The sequence below is a fragment of the Ctenopharyngodon idella genome, chromosome 20 (genome assembly GCF_019924925.1).
Source record: "Ctenopharyngodon idella isolate HZGC_01 chromosome 20, HZGC01, whole genome shotgun sequence".
NCBI lineage: Eukaryota > Metazoa > Chordata > Actinopteri > Cypriniformes > Xenocyprididae > Ctenopharyngodon > Ctenopharyngodon idella.
Genome location: NC_067239.1, coordinates 24156866 through 24175570, shown reverse-complemented (window position 1 = coordinate 24175570; position 18705 = coordinate 24156866). Strand labels below are relative to the sequence as shown.

General features: G+C 36.1%; 4 protein-coding genes across 9 annotated transcripts in view; 2 read left to right on the top strand and 2 right to left on the bottom strand.

Annotated features, from left to right (window-relative positions):
• Positions 1-1306: 1306 nt before the first annotated feature.
• On the bottom strand, positions 1307-3848 carry abracl (ABRA C-terminal like). The gene is made up of 3 exons (XM_051873893.1): positions 3758-3848; positions 2903-2971; positions 1307-2298 (listed from the first exon to the last, which is right to left on the bottom strand). The coding sequence occupies exons 2-3, from the start codon at positions 2961-2963 to the stop codon at positions 2114-2116; spliced, it is 246 nt and encodes an 81-aa protein (XP_051729853.1). The 5' UTR covers positions 2964-2971; positions 3758-3848; the 3' UTR covers positions 1307-2113.
• Positions 3849-3861: 13 nt separating this feature from the next.
• On the top strand, positions 3862-9623 carry slc25a27 (solute carrier family 25 member 27). 3 transcript variants are annotated; one of them, XM_051873886.1, is made up of 10 exons: positions 3862-4000; positions 4853-4959; positions 5108-5296; positions 7721-7805; positions 7893-8015; positions 8634-8746; positions 8831-8915; positions 8993-9085; positions 9183-9285; positions 9361-9623. In XM_051873886.1, the coding sequence occupies exons 1-10, from the start codon at positions 3945-3947 to the stop codon at positions 9430-9432; spliced, it is 1026 nt and encodes a 341-aa protein (XP_051729846.1). In that variant the 5' UTR covers positions 3862-3944; the 3' UTR covers positions 9433-9623. The 3 variants fall into 3 exon arrangements, with proteins under 3 accessions (XP_051729846.1, XP_051729849.1, XP_051729850.1); XM_051873889.1 differs by lacking the exon at positions 3862-4000 and adding an exon at positions 4547-4742; XM_051873890.1 differs by lacking the exon at positions 3862-4000 and adding an exon at positions 4706-4760.
• Positions 9624-10158: 535 nt separating this feature from the next.
• On the top strand, positions 10159-10977 carry ptrhd1 (peptidyl-tRNA hydrolase domain containing 1). The gene is made up of 2 exons (XM_051873892.1): positions 10159-10407; positions 10602-10977. The coding sequence occupies exons 1-2, from the start codon at positions 10198-10200 to the stop codon at positions 10770-10772; spliced, it is 381 nt and encodes a 126-aa protein (XP_051729852.1). The 5' UTR covers positions 10159-10197; the 3' UTR covers positions 10773-10977.
• Positions 10978-11932: 955 nt separating this feature from the next.
• ncoa1 (nuclear receptor coactivator 1) overlaps positions 11933-18705 on the bottom strand; it is a 63876-nt gene continuing 57103 nt past the window's right edge. For all 4 annotated transcript variants that reach the window (XM_051873875.1, XM_051873878.1, XM_051873877.1 and 1 more), the window contains 3 exons: positions 18330-18504; positions 18063-18249; positions 11933-16735 (listed from right to left, as the gene is read on the bottom strand). In XM_051873875.1, coding sequence (XP_051729835.1) covers positions 16568-16735; positions 18063-18249; positions 18330-18504 — 530 coding nt within the window. In that variant the 3' untranslated portion in view covers positions 11933-16567. The remainder of the gene's footprint in view (positions 16736-18062; positions 18250-18329; positions 18505-18705) is intronic.

Sequence of the window (18705 nt, the reverse complement as noted above, 5' to 3'; positions counted from 1 at the left end):
GCCTCCATCTCTGATCCAGACCTAGAGCTCGGAGTTATTAATAGCACAGACTGAGGGAGTCCCGAGCAAATAATCGACACATTGCTAAAATTATTAGTAAAAAAAAACAAAAAATGCTTTGCCACATGTGATATACATGCTATTTGAGCTGTTATCTTAATTTTGCTGGTCAAGGTTAAATCAAGGTTCTAATTAGAACCTAGAATTTTTTTTTTTTTTCAGCTAGATGCCATTAGAGAAGTTCTACAAAGAACCTGTTAAAGAACCCAGAAATGGTTTTCCACAGCTGCACCACAAGGAACCTTGTTGAAAGATAAACTAGTGCTTTGAATATGCCAAAAAATATAACTATTTCAAGTCCTACAAAGAACCATTTTAGGTGAAAATGACTTTGAATTAAAAATTCAAAATCAGATCTCTAAAAGTCCATTTTAGCCTAGCTCATTTATTTCAAAGTTAAAAACAGCTTTTAATTGCACCATTCAGGTCTATAATTTAGTACTGGCCATTAATTTGAAAGATAAAGTGTCTTAAATACAGTTCATGTATTTATATGACAGAGTTTATTGCACTTTTAAATAAACTGTCTCCAGCCATTCCCAAAGCAAATGAACTATCACAAGACAGAAATCAGAGACAGCAACACAATCCATATACATACTACAAATTGGAAAATGTTGAGGTATATATTTATCTATAAAAAAGAAAATTAAGCTTATTCTATTGTCAATTTTATTATTTTTCCCCACTGCCATAATCCAGGTGATGATCCAGTACATATTTTTATTTAATCATTGATGAAGTCTTTGGCTGCATCCGAAATCACATACTTCCCTACTATATAGTAGGCAAAAAACAGTATGTGACAAAATAAGTATGTCCAAATTCACAGTACTCATAAAATAGTAGGTAAACTTATTCTGATTGAAACAGATTCCGAAGTGTGCATCCAGTGGACACTTTACTATCCCATTAGGCCATGGGAGAGGATTTGTGAATGGCAGTGAAGCAACGCAACTGTTGCTGGTAGGCCACGTGGCACGGCCAATGTAGTACGTCCAGATTACATTCATACTACACACATTCATGCTATATAGAACATACTTTTTAGCTGTCACGAAGTAATTTATTATTCAAAATAAGTAGCTGCTCAAGAGAGTATGCGATTTTTGGACACAGCCTCCATTTCCTATTGCTGCTCATGTTAAGGACTTCCTGAGCTTGAAATGGCACAAACTGCACCATTAGGAGACCTACGTGACATTTGTACAGACATAGAACAAGAATAGCACAAGTACAATGTGGAGATGTTTTCACAAGAGCTTTATAAAACAGAATATCACCCTGGAACAGTTCAGATGATTTGTTAAACTTGGTTCATTTTTATAACATTTAATTCCAGAAAATCATACAGCAGATAATTCCTTTATCAGACTTGGACATGTTTTGGCACATATAACTTGAATGAATATGCATGAAATCAATAATTTCACAGTAATGGTACAGCAAAACAAACAATCTCATGATTACTGTTGAAAGGGCAGTCATACACTCTTAAAAATAAAGTTTTTTTTATTGGCATTGATGGTTTCATGAAGAACATTTGACATCTATGGAAACTTTCCATTCCACAAAAGGTTAAAATGCTTCATTTAAAGTACTGTTTACTGAAAGGTTCTTTGAGGAACCAAAAATGGTTTTGCATCGCTGCAAAACCCCCTTTTGAAACCTGTATTTTCAAGAGTGTAGGCAGAATTGGATCAAATATAAAAATGATATTATCTAGTGTGAATATTCATTTCCAATAGGTTGAAAACAATGTTTGATGAATTCATCCAAAGTCCCAGAAACATGATCATGCACACTATAACTGTTATGATATATTTTAATGGTATGGCTGTGTTTTGAGCTGTCTGAACAGGGAAGATTGCTACTTTTCAAAAAAACTTTGTGTGCAAATCACTCCCCTGAGAGAAAAAAATGGCTGTATAAAAATATTCCAATGCAGTATACAAAAATGTCACATTCTCAAGTATATTTCCATATCAAAATGTAGCAATGACGTCAAAAATTTTTGTACTTTTTCACTCAAGTTTAGAAAAGACTGTGAAATTCAGTCCTGCAGTAATATGACATCAACGTTGTCGTGAACTCCTTGCAGTAGTAGCTCCCCTTCAAACGTGATGACCTTCTTTCGCTTGGCCGCTTTCAGCGTTCCGACCAGAGCTTCAAAGAGGTTGGCGCACTGGTCATCATTAAACAAGACTCCAAATTTGACAGTGGTCTTTCCATCTGCGTCTGTGAGACAGTAATAGTGGTCAGGGTTTGCTCTAAATCATTCATTAACAACTCTGAAAGTCTCCCATTAACATTTATGTACTTGTTAAAGCACTGAGACATACAGAATCAGTGTTAGCAAATCTCAAAAGAACAGCGAGCAGCATGAGAAATTATCAGCCTGGTTTGAGTCATTAGGAAAGCCAAATACCACAATGACACCTGCATTTGTATGCTGACTAACATAAACTACATGTGCACCTAAAATCACCACTGAACAAAAATTTCTGCTCATAGGGATTTCAGAATCAACAGTACAGCTCCTATTTCAATGTTTTAGTTTAAGCATTATATCTAGGCCACCAAACCAATAAGCAAATTTGTGACATTGATCACATAAACACACATACAGTGGGTCAGATGATCATGCTGCTGACATTAATGCAAAAAGGAGACACCAAATGCTAAGACATTTTAAAATTAATGTAAATTTTCGATTCAACGTTTCACACAAATTGGTAATAATATAATTTGTAATGGAAAAAAGGCAAAAAGATGCATTTTCACTCGTGGTCTCAGACTTTATCCCTAACAATTGTGTTCTCAAAAATAGTACAAGACTTACTTTTACTGCCCAGTCGACGAATCTCATCAACGAGCAGCGTAACTTCATGTTCCACATTCATTTTTGTCACTGAAATAATACGTGCATGTTAATATTGTGAAGGCCTTACTTTTTTCTACTCAATCTATACTGTATTACTCACAAATTAGTATTAAGTCATTGAAAGACTTTATTAAGATATAATGAGATTCCTGTAGCCTATCTTAGAGTATGGAACAATATATAAAAGTTATTTATTGCGTCCTGATAACAACAAACATGCTGAATAAAAAATCTTAAACTGATTTAGACATGTTTTATTCACTGTTTGTTTAGCGCCCTCTCTGGACGAGTTGAGAACTGCAACGCCGCACCCTACCGGCTTATTGCAGATGCTGAATATAAAGACTATAATTACTCATCATCTTGAATTTTGATTAGGAAAATAATACGTGTGGCCTGTATGATTAATACCATACCGTGGGTTAAACATAATGAAGCATAATTAATAAACGACTGGACGGCTTTCACTGCTGAGCACGAGGATTAGCCTATCATTTGATCAGGCAATGCGGAAGTGAGAATCTTAACACGGAAAGTGAAAGAAATGTGTGAACAATTGGATTGAAGCATTTTGTGAATGACACAGAATTTGAATTCGATCATCACATAGATTTAATTCCCTGAAATACACATAAATAAACAAACAAACAAACACTTTTTATGTGCGTAAAAGGCACTCACACCGCATTAAAGAGGCTTGCATATAGATTCTGGGTTATTAATCCATAACTTGTATTCTAAACATGTATTCGTTTAGATAATTAATGTACACCATAAAACATTTCAGAGTAGTTATATATTCAACCTACTTACCTCTGTGGTAGTTTTGTTGCCGCCGCTCTGTAGACTATAGGCTGATTGAAATGAGAAGCACAACCATAGATGGCTTTGTGTGTGACGTCACACCAAACAGCCCTCTTTAGATTAACCTAGTTACAAAGTTATTTGTTAACCTACTGTGAATTGTTGGATAAATTTGGAATGGCAGTACCCAAATTGTATGTCGCTTGGATGCCATACCTCAACAAGCTGTACAATTTTTAGGAGTTTCTGGACCTAAGGATTTTGATGCTACCTGCTTATGTAAAACACATTGACATTAAAAGTAGGCTACACATAATAGATTAATAGGCTGCTTTAATTGACATCTGTAATTCTAATAATTTAATTATTTGTTCTATAGCTTGTTTTCACAATTAAAATGCAACTATATAAAACAATTTGCAACTAGATGCAAATTTTATTAAATCAAGAAATTATTATTATTATTAAAGATAATTTAGGAAAATAAAAATACAAGAAATATTCTCCAGTTTATTTATTTTAATTTAATCGACATTTACATCATAAATCAAGTGTTTGTCCAGCCATAGATATTTAAACTTTGTATAAAATTTCGTTTACAAGACACCAGATGGCAGTAAAAAGCAATTTATCGATGCTACTGCTATTTCAGTGATGTTTTGAAGACGAAGAGATTAATAAATTATTTTTGTGTATTCGACAATTCGACTTTATATATTAACATATATAGAAAAAATGAGATAGATAGATAGATTTAAATATCAATATTCATGCCGCCGAAACGCGCATGCGTACGAAAATCACGGGCGGTCTTACGCTAGGAGCTTGCCTTACGCATGGTCATACGTATGTTTGTCGACGCCCCTTTGATTTGGGAAATGTGGTTTTAGGTGCATGACGCTTCTTTTGTAGTTTGGAACGTATTACGTAAGAGGGTCGTGAACTACACCGACCAACCGGCTTGGTTAAAAAACGCCTTCGCCTCTTATTAAAGGTCGTAGTCTTGAACAATGTAAACATTTTAAGCGCATGCACTCCAGGCTTGTGGTTCTTTTGGAAAAATTGATGTAGAATTATTTTAATGTTTTTTTTTTTTTTCCCCAGTGGGAATCAGAGGACACCTGCAATGCATCCTGTACAAGAAAATTCGCGGTGGCCCCGAGTATCAAAGTTCACTCTGTCAGCATGTGCAGCAACTGTTGCAGAATTAGGTAGATACACATCCTTTCTAGTTTTTAAAATAATACATGTACTTTAAATATATATTATATTTATATTAATTAATATCTAGGCTACCTAATGTATTTAAATAATTAATTTGAGTGCATTTCTCTGATTTTTATACAATTTGAATTTTAGTCACATTCCCTCTGGACCTTACCAAAACCAGACTTCAGATACAGGGTGAAGGTGGTTCCCGACAGCATGGTGGAAGTGTGCAGCCTTTAAAATACAGGGGCATGCTGAGCACAGCTATGGGTATAGTGCGAGAAGAGGGGCCCTTGAAATTGTGGCAAGGGGTCACACCAGCTATCTACAGACATATAGGTAAAATGTTAAAGTCAGCATGAATCAGAAGTTGTAGTCTTCTCTTCTCTATTGTGACTTATATCCAGTGTTGGGTAAGTTACTAGCTATTACATCTTCAACAGTGTAATTCAATTAACTCTCTCTAAAAAGTACTGGATTACTTATTACTTTATAAATCCCATATCAACCTCAACCAGTTGAACAATACAAGGACTGCATTTTTAATTCCTTCAAATTAACAATATACAATTGCATACAATTTTCTTGTGCGTAAAGTGAGGTTACATTAAAAACATACTTTTTTAACATTAAATTTTGATTTTAAATCCACTATTGCTTTATATAGAATTGTTGAATAGTCTATACAGTATTTAATGCAATTACATCAGAAGTAACCAATTAAATTACAGAAAAATTAAAAGTAATCCATTACTTTTCTTTTTCAAGGGAAAAGTAATCTAATTAAATTACAGTAATTAGATTACTTAGTAATTCATTATACCCAACATTGCTTATATCTGAGTGAAACAACTTCTTGAACAAGAAAAATGTAGAGCAGGACTTGATTTTGTCCATCAGGAATTGATTGGATCATTGAGGCTTGCTATTGTCGTGATGTCATGTGAGTGACAGGTTGTTCCGCCAGTAAACACATCATCAGAGAAGAGAAGAGATGTTGCTGCATGAGGGAGGGGAAGTTATTTTGATTAAACATTATGAGGGCACATTAACTCATTTAAAAAAAAAAAGAAGATGTACAAGGATAAATATTTTTTAATAAATACTGCAATATTCCATAAAAAAAAAAAAAAAAAAACGTCAATTTTCATTTTGAACTTTATTAAAGAGTTTGTTCACCCAAAAAAAATGAAAATACTGTCATTAATTACTCACCCTCATGTCGATCCTCACCCGTAAGATCTTCGTTTATCTTCGGAACACAAATTAAGATATTTTTGATGGAATCCAAGAGGTATATGACCCGTCCATAGACAGCAATATAATCAACAATTTCAAGGTCCAGAAAGGTACTAAAGGCATTGTTAAAATAGTCCACATGACTACAGTGGTTAAACCTTAATGTTATGAAGCGGCGAGAATACTTTTTGTGCACAAAAATAACGACTTTATTCAACAATCTCTTCTGTGTCATTCTCATCCGTTCTACTTCAGAACACCGACTCATTATTGGCCTGTTTCAGCGTCACACGCATGCATTGTGCTGCTCACATGATCAGCTTTGGCCAATACTGAGCCGGCATTCGGACGTAAACATGGAAGCCTTCACTGTGCTTACTGCGGCAACTACGTAAGGATAATAACAGGGAAGAGAATAGATTGTTGAATAAAGTCGTTATTTTTGTTTTGTGTTAGCGCACAAAAAGTATTCTCGTCACTTAATAACATTAAAGGCCCGATATACTTCAAGCAAAGTTCTTTTTCGTTCTTCGTTTAGGGGTAAAACGAAGTTCGAAATACATGAGCAGTGATATACTGCTGAGAGCAACGGATAGATGAATACGTAAATATACGCAGCACGCTTTCCTCTCAGTAACAAAATAAACACACATCAAAACTGAGAAACTGAGTGTTTTAATAAAGCATAAGAAAAGCATCTGATCACGGCAGCGTGGATATGTTTGTTTGCACGAGCTCTGTAATTCGGCAGTCCAGTAAAGTCACGTCACGTTTATTTATACAGCAGTTTATACACAGCTTTACCGTATTAAACAGGAAAAACAGTGTCTGTGTCTCATTTCATCAGAAGTACAACTTGGTTTTCTGCTATAAAGCAGCTCTCCAGTGTTTATGTTTTCACTCGCGGATGTCTGACTTCTACGGACTCGAGAGGAGAAATGAACTGGAAAAGTTTTTTGAGTGAAAGAAAGTGGAGCCTCAGCGCACACCTACCTTATTGTAATGGCCACGGACCAATGGTAGTACGAAGGTGTTTTGCAGATGGAATGAACTTTTCCCGGAAAGTTTGCTTTGGCAAGCTGTTTCGAACTTCCAAACAAACTTCATTTTGGCCTGATTTTGTTCGAAATGACGTCACATCAGTACGTTCTTCGATTTCGTTTGAAGTGTATCGGGGCCTTAAGGTTGAACCTCTGCAGTCACGTCGACTGTTTTAACGATGCCTTTAGTACCTTTCTGGACCTTGAAAGTGGTGATTATATTGCTGTCTATGGACGAGTCATATACCTCTCATCAAAAATATCTTAATTTGTTTTCCGAAGATGAACGTAGGTCTTACAGGTGTGGAACGACATGAGGGTGAGTAATTAATAACTGAATTTTCATTTTTGGGTGAACTAACCCTTTAACAGACTACTTTATAAATTATATAAAATACACAGAATAAAATCCCAATGAACTTGCCTGGCAAAATAAGTGCATGTATTTGAATCCACTTCTATATTTGAAATTCTTCATCCTTAGTGTATTCCGGCGGCAGGATGTTGGCCTATGAACAGCTCAGGGAATCGGTCTTGGGAAGATCTGAAGATGGCATTTTTCCAGTTTGGTGAGGGAAACATCTGTGAAATTTGAAACAGGACAGTGATTAAAGTCTAAATAGATGGGATCAGCATGTGTCCTGTAATGTCCATAGGAAAGCAGTGATCGGCAGTATGATTTCTGGTGCCTTGGGCCAGTTCATCGCTAGTCCAACAGATCTAGTGAAAGTTCAAATGCAAATGGAGGGCAGGCGCCGACTAGAAGGGAAACCACCAAGGTGAGGCACAGCTGTAATTCTTGTTAAAGGGACATGTCACCCAAAAATGAAAATTCTGTCATTTACTCACCCTCAAGTTGTCCCAAACCTGTATGAATTTCTTTTTTCTGCTGAACACAAAAGAAGATATTTTGAAGAATGTCTGCCAAACAGTTGATGGACCCCATTGACTTCCATAGTAATTTTTTCCATACTATGGAAGTCAATGGGGTCCATCAACTGTTTGGTTACCCATATTCTTCAAAATATCTTCTTTTGTGTTCAGCAGAAGACAGAAATTCATACAGGTTTGGAAGAACTTGAGGGTAATATAATGACAGAATTTTCATTTTTGGATGAACTGTCATTTTAAATACTGTCTAAATTGCTACACTTAAAAATAAAGGTTCATTATTAGCATTGATGGTTCTACGAAGAACCTTTAATATCCATAGAACCTTTCCATTGCACAAAAGGTCCTTTATAGTGGAAAAAGAGTATTAAAATGTTCTTCACACTAAAAAAAAAAAAACTCTGAAATGGTTCTTCTATGGCATTGTTGTGAAAACACCCTTTTGGAACCTTTATTTTATGCATGTACTCATTCTAAATGCATGTTGTTGTTTTTTAAACTGACAGAGTACATGGAGTTTACCATGCTTTTACAAAGATCATAGCTGAGGGAGGAATACGAGGCCTTTGGGCAGGATGGGTTCCCAACGTTCAGAGAGCTGCCCTAGTCAATTTAGGAGGTACAGTAGTCAAGACTTCTTCAAATGTATTGACAGCTACACTTTTGAAATACATCAAATATTTTCATTTTATTTCACGTTTAGATCTCATGACATATGATACAGTAAAGCATTTTCTACTGAGAAACACCTCCATACCGGACAACAGCATTTGTCATGGATTGGCAAGGTGAAATTCTGTTATTCTACTAATGTTGACACATAATAATGTCATGTTCAACAGTTTTTTCTAAAACATTTGTATAGCATTTGCTCAGGATTGGTTGCAGCTATTATGGGAACACCAGCTGATGTTGTGAAAACTAGAGTAATGAACCAGCCACGGGATTCAAACGGAAGGTTAGTTTTGTTTATTAATCAAAGCTGATTAGTAGTTGAGAACATTATTTAGCTTTCTTATTATAACAACAACATATTTTTATTGTTCTGTTTGCAGGGGTCTTCTCTACAAGTCTTCTACTGACTGTCTTGTTCAGTCTGTGAGAAGAGAAGGATTTTTTTCCCTCTATAAAGGATTTCTACCAACTTGGTTTAGAATGGTACAATGATTTCAAATATGTTTGTTAAAGTTTCATTCTCTTTTGTTGCTATTCTGACTCTGTTTTTGTTCCCAGGCTCCCTGGTCTTTGACTTTCTGGCTTACATTTGAGCAAATGAGACGAGCAATGGGCATCAGCTCGTTTTAATGATTTTAAGAGGTGGACAGAGAGTATATTTTACTTTACCCCCTTAAAGTTGGACATTCCAGTCCTCTTTTATTAGGTCTGAATGCAGTTGTATTCAAGTACATTGCAGAACACAATTATGAGGAAGAAGACTCAAGTTGTTTGATGACTGTATATTTTGGAGAAAATAAAGTGGCATGGCAATCATTCAAGCCTTTTTATAAAAATGTATAAACCAGCCTAAGTGGGTTTGCTTGTTTAAACTAGTCTCCCGATCTGGACAGGCTGGTTATTTTAGGATAATTGAGATATTATTATTTTGATTATGTTTATATTTTACAATTTTAAGGTTTTAATATATAGCCTATGTATATAGGTTATTTTTAGTTATTTTAATACATTGCCTTTGCAACTAGGTGAAATAAAATGTTATTTTAATCCAGTTAACGTTTATTTACGATTATTATAGAGGATTATACCAACGAGGAATAATTTTTGAAACGTAGAGGACACACTGACACATAGAGGAATGTTTCTCATTGTACCAAAAGGTTTTCAATTCATTATCATAAACTATTACATAGATCAAACTTTAACGCATGTTTCAGAAAACCTAATGCGATAAAGGTAAAAACATCTTTATTATTATATGCATTTTAATAATAATGCTCAGAGTTCTCAAACAACCAGTAGAGGGCATCCAGTCAATAACTTTACCGGTAAGGAAATAAACCCGGAACGTAAACAAGAACCCGCTGACTGTGTCATTTCCTGTCTGGCAATAAAATGGCAACCCCGAGTAGTGGCACGTCCAGGCGTTTAGTTCAGTATGTCATCGTCCGATCAGACCTGATACACACTTTATCATGGCCTTTAGGAGCGGTTATAACTCAAGCCTGTCATGCGGCCACTGCAGCCATTCATTTACACTACAGTGATCCTGATACACAGGAATATTTGGCAGAACTGGACAGCATGCACAAAGTGGTACTGCAGGTTAGTACTGCAATTACATCATATGCACCAAGTGTTTCTGATCCTTTACTAGCAATATATAGAAGTGTTTTATTTTAAATTATTGTTAAGAATGCTTTTAACAGCCATTAACAGATTAACTAGTGTAAAATTATATATATATATATATATATATATAATAAACTAAGAAAATATTCTCTTTTTTCCCTCCACAGGCACCAGATGAGGCTTCTCTCTCCACTCTTTCCAGTACTCTACGTGAAAAAGATATAGCTCATAAACTATGGATGGAGCAACCAGAGAATATCCCCACATGCTTGGCTTTGAAGCCCTACCCTAAGGAGACTGTGCAGCCCTTTCTAAAAAAGTTCAAGCTTTTCAAATGAATTTTGCATGTATTGTACAGTATAAACACAGACTGGTCAGAATGGCATGTGGCATTAAGAATGAACCTGTTGAAACAGCCTTACCATCACATCTGACTTTCATCCACATTTTGTCTCCTGTTATATCTGTGTAGCAAAATGCTACTTAGTTATGCTATTGTACCAGTATGGTGATTGATAAATATAAAATCTTTAATATGTGAAATGGAAAATGTATTTATTCCACATATTGGGTAACACATGTAATCAATTGAATCTATGATTGAATCTGCAATAATCCTAAATGTTATGTTAAAGTTCTTATTTACTGGAAGAGTTTTTGAATTTAACAAATTAGTCGTTGAAATTAAGACTTATTGTGTATGTGCTGAAGATGGGCTAGTAATTCTGCACTGGTTTGTTAAGGTCTATATGTTGTGTGGACGTGTAGCACGATTCTAGAGGAAAAGACTCTTATGAGCCGGTTCTTTTTAGTGAATCACAAAGTTACGTAGCGACCAGTGAGGCTCGATTCTCGAGCGAAAGACTCTTGTGAGCTGGTTCTTTTTAGTGACTCACAAAGTTACGTAGCGACCAATGAAACTCGATTCTCGAACGAAAGACTCTTGTGAGCCGCTTCTTTTTAGTGAATCACAAAGTTATATCATAAGAGCCTTTCGCTTGAGAATCGAGTTTCACTTGTATGTATTTTTGATTCACTAAAAAGCGGCTCATAAGAGTCATTTGTTCGACAATCGTGCTTTGCTGGTCGAACAAATGACTGTTATGAGCTGCTTCTTTTTAGTGAATCAGATACATACAGCGCGTCAAGTGAAACTCGATTCTCAAGCAAAATACTCTTATGAATCGGTTCATTTTTGTGAATCAAACACTTACGAAACAGTTTTACAATTAATTTGACTTAACTGAATATTGGCCGACTCACTGAATCAAGAACTGTGAATGTGTTAGGTTTCACTAGCCTTCAGAACAACATAACTGACTGGTTGTTCATATGACAATGTAGAGTTAAAAATACACTACATTATTTGCATTGCATTTCCAAAATATTTCTGCCTCAAATTAAAAAAAAAAAAAAAAATCATAAAAGAAAATTATTTTAAACAGTTTAAAGTCCTTACGATTCCCATCCCTAGATATAAAGATGGCACTGGCAGTCCTTTTTTTTTTACATGGTGCTTTATTGCAATGTGTTGCATTCTCACATTCATGGATGTTATAGAGATTTGTTAGTCAAAAGCATAATTTCCTTCAAGGTATGTATCTTCACCTTGGAAAAGCAACAAAGGGGCCATATGCACGAGGTGTGAGTGAATGTTTCTTGTTTGTCTGAGTGTATGTGTATGCGTGTGTGTGTATGTGTAAATGTATGTGTGTAAACTTCAAATCTCAGTTTGAGCAGCCACATAATTCCATGAAATGGACAAGAAAAATAAGACTGATTCAGTAGATGCGAAACACAGTTTTGCAGCCTGCAGGACAATCCTACAGGTGCTGGACCCAGCATGTGACTGATTGTCTACAACGTCCTAAGAAAGGTAGGATTCTCCAGATAAACCTGGATATAGAGAAAACAAAAAAAACGAACAAAATAAAAACATGACAAAACATGCAGAAGTCTCCCAGATACATCTTCATTCATAATGTCCCACACACAGCTGCAATGATACCTCTTAAGAAAAAAAAAAAAAAAAGTTCACAAGTATTATACAAAACTGGACAAAATGAGTAAAATGTATATATCTATATATATTTGTTTATTTATATTAATTTTACAGGTGAAAAGTGGAACCTCGCCTTGAAAGAACAAGCGCCGTTTCAGTGGAGCTACAAGCACGACTTCCCTTCACCAATACAACTAATATATCTGTATATTAATAAGGCAGCACTTACAATATGTGAAAAATCTCAGGTAAACAGTAGCTACTGTAGATGATACCATGTAGAGATGACATCTGAATGACGAGGAGAGTGTGTGGTGGTCGATGCGTAGGATTCACTACTATGATATGAGGAAATGCAGATTGTACGAGTTTGCATAAATGGTTCTTAGCACTTGGCACTGAGCGTGCGGGGCCTGAAACGACTCTCAAAGCCTACGACACAGACCGCGATGAACAGAAAGCAGAGTCAGATGAGGAATGTCTTCAAAAGATAAAGCCAGGAGGTCTAAAAGGACGGGGCAAAGGGGAGGTGGAGCACCTGAAGAAGATAGGCATAGTTAGATCTACGGTTCTGCAGCAGAAACAACACCCATGTAGCAAAGGCTCCGCTACCCTGCTCGTTTAAGAGATCCAATGATGAGGGCCTGACAAGCCAAGTTCTTCCTGAAGAACCTGAGAAGCGTTTTTTTGATTTTCCGTGGAAAGCGAAATGGCGTTTCACTTTGCGAAAGTACATTCAGGGGGTATTCGTTCTTTTTCGTGAACATATATTCTGATTTTGACATGGCCTCTTTCCTTGTAATTCATGTAAAGTGCAAAACTAGATTGTATTCCTTGCAAGTTCCTGGTACATTTAGGTTTTTAGTAAAAAATTCATGTAAAATACAGCAAAAGTCTTACAAAGGTCAGTATAAGAAAATCCTCATAAACAAGAAAACGTTCATCAAATGGTGAGGAGCAGTCCTCTATGCTGAAAATATGTACAAGAGGCACCTCAAATTTGGTATAAAGAATCCAGCTAAATAAAGTCAAATATCTAAGTAGAGTTGCATCAGTATGGTTTTCTCGTTTTTAGCCCGAGTAGCTCAAAACCACTTGTTTCGAACTACAAATTATGTATATCCTTGAGTTTAAAAAAACAAAATAGAGGAAAAACAGGAGATATTTGTTAGCATGCATGGCTAGAATACTGCAGTCAAAGCAATAATCAGTTTTGAGTCGTGTCAGATTTAAAACAAAAGCCAAATGCTTTTCATTTAACCTCTAAACGTGCATAGCTGGCGGTTAGAAATCTGTCTTCCTGAAAACGGTGACTAAAGTTCCTCCCGAAGAGGCATTTGCATGTTTGGTAGATCAGTAGCAACGGGGGAATGTCTGAAGATAATTCACTACCGAACATCTTCGAAAATAATCAAACCAGCTAGGGGAAGTGATGTCTAAACAATAAATTAAAAGTGTGGAACAAAATGGTAGTGTTATAAACATGACGGGATATGGGACGCCTATTCAGGAAAAACTCGATGCTACATTTGTCCAATTGCATGAACCTTGCATATGATATGAATCTTTTAGTATCTTGAAGCTTTGGTCATTATTCCGTTCTTGTCTTAAGAGCGTTTACACATGGCAAAACTACATCAGGCAGTTGACGAAACCCCACTACAATGAGCCAGCGCTGTTCTCAAACCAAGGTTCCACTTTGTCAGAGCTGTTTAAACTTTGACAACAGAGAAATTAAATAATATGGCCTTTTTTTTTTTTTTTAAATTAACCCGTACAAAAGCCAGTCCATGCTGCTTCTCCCTCAGCAAAGTCACATTCAGCAGTCGCTAAACCATTCTCACATATAGAGCAATCTCAACACCCACAGGAAAAGTTGCAGGTATTAAAAAAAAAAAAAAGAAGAAGAAGGAGGAAAAAAAAGAAAAAAAGAAAATCAAAATCAGGACATTTGTCTGTTTTTCCATTTTAAACACCAGATATACAGTATTAATCACACACATACACGCTTTCAGACAGCCATACATATCTCAAAAAACAAAAAAAACAAACAAAATGGAAGCAAGTAGTTATTACCACAAACTCGGAGCACTACATTTTGTTGATTCTGAACAGATACATATTCACATTTATCTGTTATATACACAATACTTTGATAATCCAGGTTCTGAATAGTTCTATTGTACCTTGATGTTGTGTACTGACTGTGAGAGCCGTTATAAATGAAAAAAAAAAAAAAAAAAAAACGAAACAATAAAAACATTATTAATAGGCGCTGTTTGCTAGTTTGGTATATTTGGCATAAACACGGTAATGATGAAAGGTAGGGTTCATTAAATGAATCTTATCCACTGCATAAAAACCATTTTATCTATACAGGAATGCCTGTTCCCCAAAAAGGAGGGCAGAAATTAATAATTACGACGTCTGTGTTTTTTTTCGGGTGAGCCAAAAAAAAAAAAAAAACGGGAAAAAACACAGAGCGATTTAAATGTTATGTATTTGTCAATTCATCTTGGTTTTTGTAATGTCTATGTACATTTATAGCAAAAAGTGGCTCGATCTCAACAGTACATACTGCCGGCTGAATTTCGTAGACGAATGAGGATCTGCTTTATGAAATTTTCCCCGTAAGGACAATCTAAGCTGGTGTAGCATTGGAGAAAAAGAGCCATTCTTTGTATACAGAGCACACGCACAAAGACACGGCACTTAAACTCCACGAAGTGAGTCACGAACAAAAGAACACCGTTAAAGGAGAATGAAAATAAGTGAGAAGGGGAGACGGTCGCGCATGCAACGCTATTTCGAGTTGTGAAATACTTCGTGCTCACACGGTGAGACATCAATTTCGACCACAGCAAGTCTTTATGTGGGCGTGTCAATTTGATTTACATTTTCGATTTTCTGTTCATGTAACTAGCTTCATTTCGAATGTTTAGGTTCGAATCAAATTTAAATGATTCTTAAGAGGGGGTGACTAGTGGGTAAAGGAACAAAAGATAATGCTGATGAACAGTGTCTGACTGGGCAACAGTAGTCTCATGAGCAGTCAAAGAGCTGGAGAATGCAGCCGACGGTGCGGACGTTGCGCGAGACAACACCTCGCTCCTCCAGACGGGAGAGAGCACCTGTGGTTTTCAAGAGCATCCTTGAAACACTCAACTGTATAATGAAAATCAATGTACAATCTACATTTTTCGCACCTGTGTGCAATTGTAATATTTACCGGGGTGTGACATTACAGATTTAGCCATTAAAAAAAAAGAACTGGTGTTACGTTGATGCTTTCGAAATGAGTTGCCTGAAATTTGATGATGTTTCGTTTTTAAAGGAAATTACAAAGTGTGAGCTTGTCCCAACTTTGTCCGTCTGTGCTGTGCAATAATACCAACCTGCACAACACATCGCCGCAAACAACACTGATAGGCTGAGTTGACCCTAAGTGGCTCGTATTCACAGCTGCTGAGGGGGGGAAATGTGTAGGACATTGTTAAAAAACGGTCTGCTGTTTCAAAACAGTGTTGCCAGGAAAGCCTGCGGCAGACGGATACGCACTACAGAGCAGTCTCCCATCCTGGCGATGCTTGTTCTGAAAACGACAACAGACAAAAACAAACGAAACAAAAAAACAAAACAAAACAAAAAAAACAACAAACAGAACAGACTAACAAATAAAAAGAGGCGGGAAATTCCTCCCATCATCAGGCACTGCTGAGGAGAGCCTATCAGTCACAGATCCAGCTGAAACTGAGCAATATACCATGAACATAGCAACACCATGGCAAAAACCTGCCCCAGTTTCTAATCCGACCAATCCGAGCTCAGCTGCTGCGCCGCTCTCCAAGAAGCACTGCAACGTTGGCCTGACTGACAAGGACGCGTAGCCGGCAGAAGCAGCAGGTCCTTTTTTACAGACTTGGCAAATTCTGGAACGTGATCTTTTCTCCTTTTCGGAAACAGGCGTTTAAAAAGGTGACCAGGAATGAGCACTTTGTCGAACGGCTATGAAACCTCACAAGCCTGGGCCCCAGACACCGACCCTGCAGATATACTGTATAGAAACCAAAGGTGAAGAATAAAAATCTCTACATGTGGAGACAGTCCTCTGGCAGATGGTAAATGGGCGGCTCACTCGGTCAGGAGCTGCTGGAGGAGGCTCTTCTGCTGAGACTGGGCTGTGGGGGTCCCGCTCGGGCCTTTCTGGGTCCCGATGGGCCCCGACTGGTTAAGGTAGGAGTCACTGCCCACCAGGTTTACCGTGCACTGGACATCAGCAAACACCTGAACCTGCTGTACCTAAGAAATAGGAAAGATTGTGATGTATGAACTGAGAAGATTTTTTATAAGAAAGAAATTAATACTTTTATTTAGCAAGGATGCATTAAATTGATCAAAAGTTATAGTAAACACATTTATGATATTACCAAAGATTTCTATTTCATATTAGTGCTGTTCTTTTGAACTTTCTATTCATCAAAGAATCCACACAAATATTAAGCATCACATGTGTCCAACATCTATAATAATAAGAAATGTTACTCAAATGTTACAAAATCAGTGTATGAGAATGATTTCTGAAGGATCATGTGACACTGAAGACTAACTGCAAAGGCAACACTTCTCATTTTCGTTTATTTTAAATTGAAGCACCAAAATGACTAAAACTAATATTAAAGTTTGAAAACTTTAATATTTTTCAAAGAAGTCTGCATTTATTTGATCAAAAATACAGAAAAAACAGTAATATTGTGAAATATTATTACAATTTATAAGCAGAATATAAGTATTAATTTGTTTCAAAAAAATAAAGAAAAAAAACTTACTGACCCCAAACTTTTGAACGGTAGTGTATATTGTTACAAAAGATTTCTATTTTAAATAAATGCTGTTCTTTTTATTCGTCAAAGAATTCTGAAAAATGTATCACAAGTTATAAAAAAAAATTAAGCAGCACATCTGTTTCCAACATTGATAATAAATCAGCATATTAGAATGATTTCTGCAGGATCATGTGACACTGAAGACTGGAGTAATAATGCTGAAAATTCAGCTTTGCATCACAGAAAAAAAAATAAATTTTAAAGTACATTAAAATAGAAAACTATTACTTTAAATTGTAATGATATTTCACAATATTACTGTTTTGTCTGTATTTATTATGAAATAAATGCAGCCTTGAAGAGCATAAGAGACTTCTTTCAACAACATAAATAATAGTAATGTTTCCAAACTTTTGACCGGCACTGTATTAAAAAACAAAACAAAAAAACAAACAAAAAAAAACCTAATAAGATGACAAAAAACAACAAAATGACAAAAACTTAATTTAAAATGGAAACAAAAAATATAAAAATAAAATGTAATTCAAAATATATATATATATATAAAAAAAAAATCTATAACAGTATATCAATGGTACTAAAATAACACTCGTAGGGTAGTTAGGCCAAATATTGCGCTCTTTTTCGTGCAATTAAAATGAATGGGGACTGAAGCTTACAAACTTTAATAAGAACTAAAACAATATGTTTGGAAAAACATGAGGGTGAGTAAAAAGTTTTTTTCTTTTTCTCTGAATTATCCCTTTAAGTCATCTCAATAAATAATATATTGACCATCTCACCTGATCGTTACACATTGAAGTAACATTGCCAAGGTTATTGTTGCCCATGCCGACAGATGGTCCAATAGGAGGTAGAGTGCTCACCGCTCCTGACCCTCCAGCCATTGACACGGTGATGCTCATGTTGTTATAAACGCCTTGCTGCCCAAAGCTCTGAGAGACAGGCTGGCCTGCCTGGTTATACATACTGACACATAACAAGATGAAATGGTTTAAATGAAGATGAAGACATACAACCTTTTTGGTGATCAATATCAAACACCCTACCTGTTGTTGCCCATGGCCCCTTGCTGCCAGTTCTTTATGTCAGGTGACTGATAACCAGGTGGAGGCTGTGCTTGCTGGAGCAGAGGACTCTGGGAGGTGGAGTTCTGAGGTGAAAGCAGGGGGCTGGTTGGACTCAGCTCAGGAGCAAAGGATGGATCTGCTTGCTGGATCATGCCTGTGAGAGACACGTTGTACATTGGCTCTTTTAGACATCATGACAGAAGCATGTGACAATCAGTGCTATTTTAGTATCGTTGAGATACTATTATAAGTTTTTATTTTTATATTTTTTAATTTAATTTTAATTTTAATATAAGTTTTAATAATTGTGTTGTTTTTGTCCTTTTTATTTATTGTCTACATAGATTTTATTAAT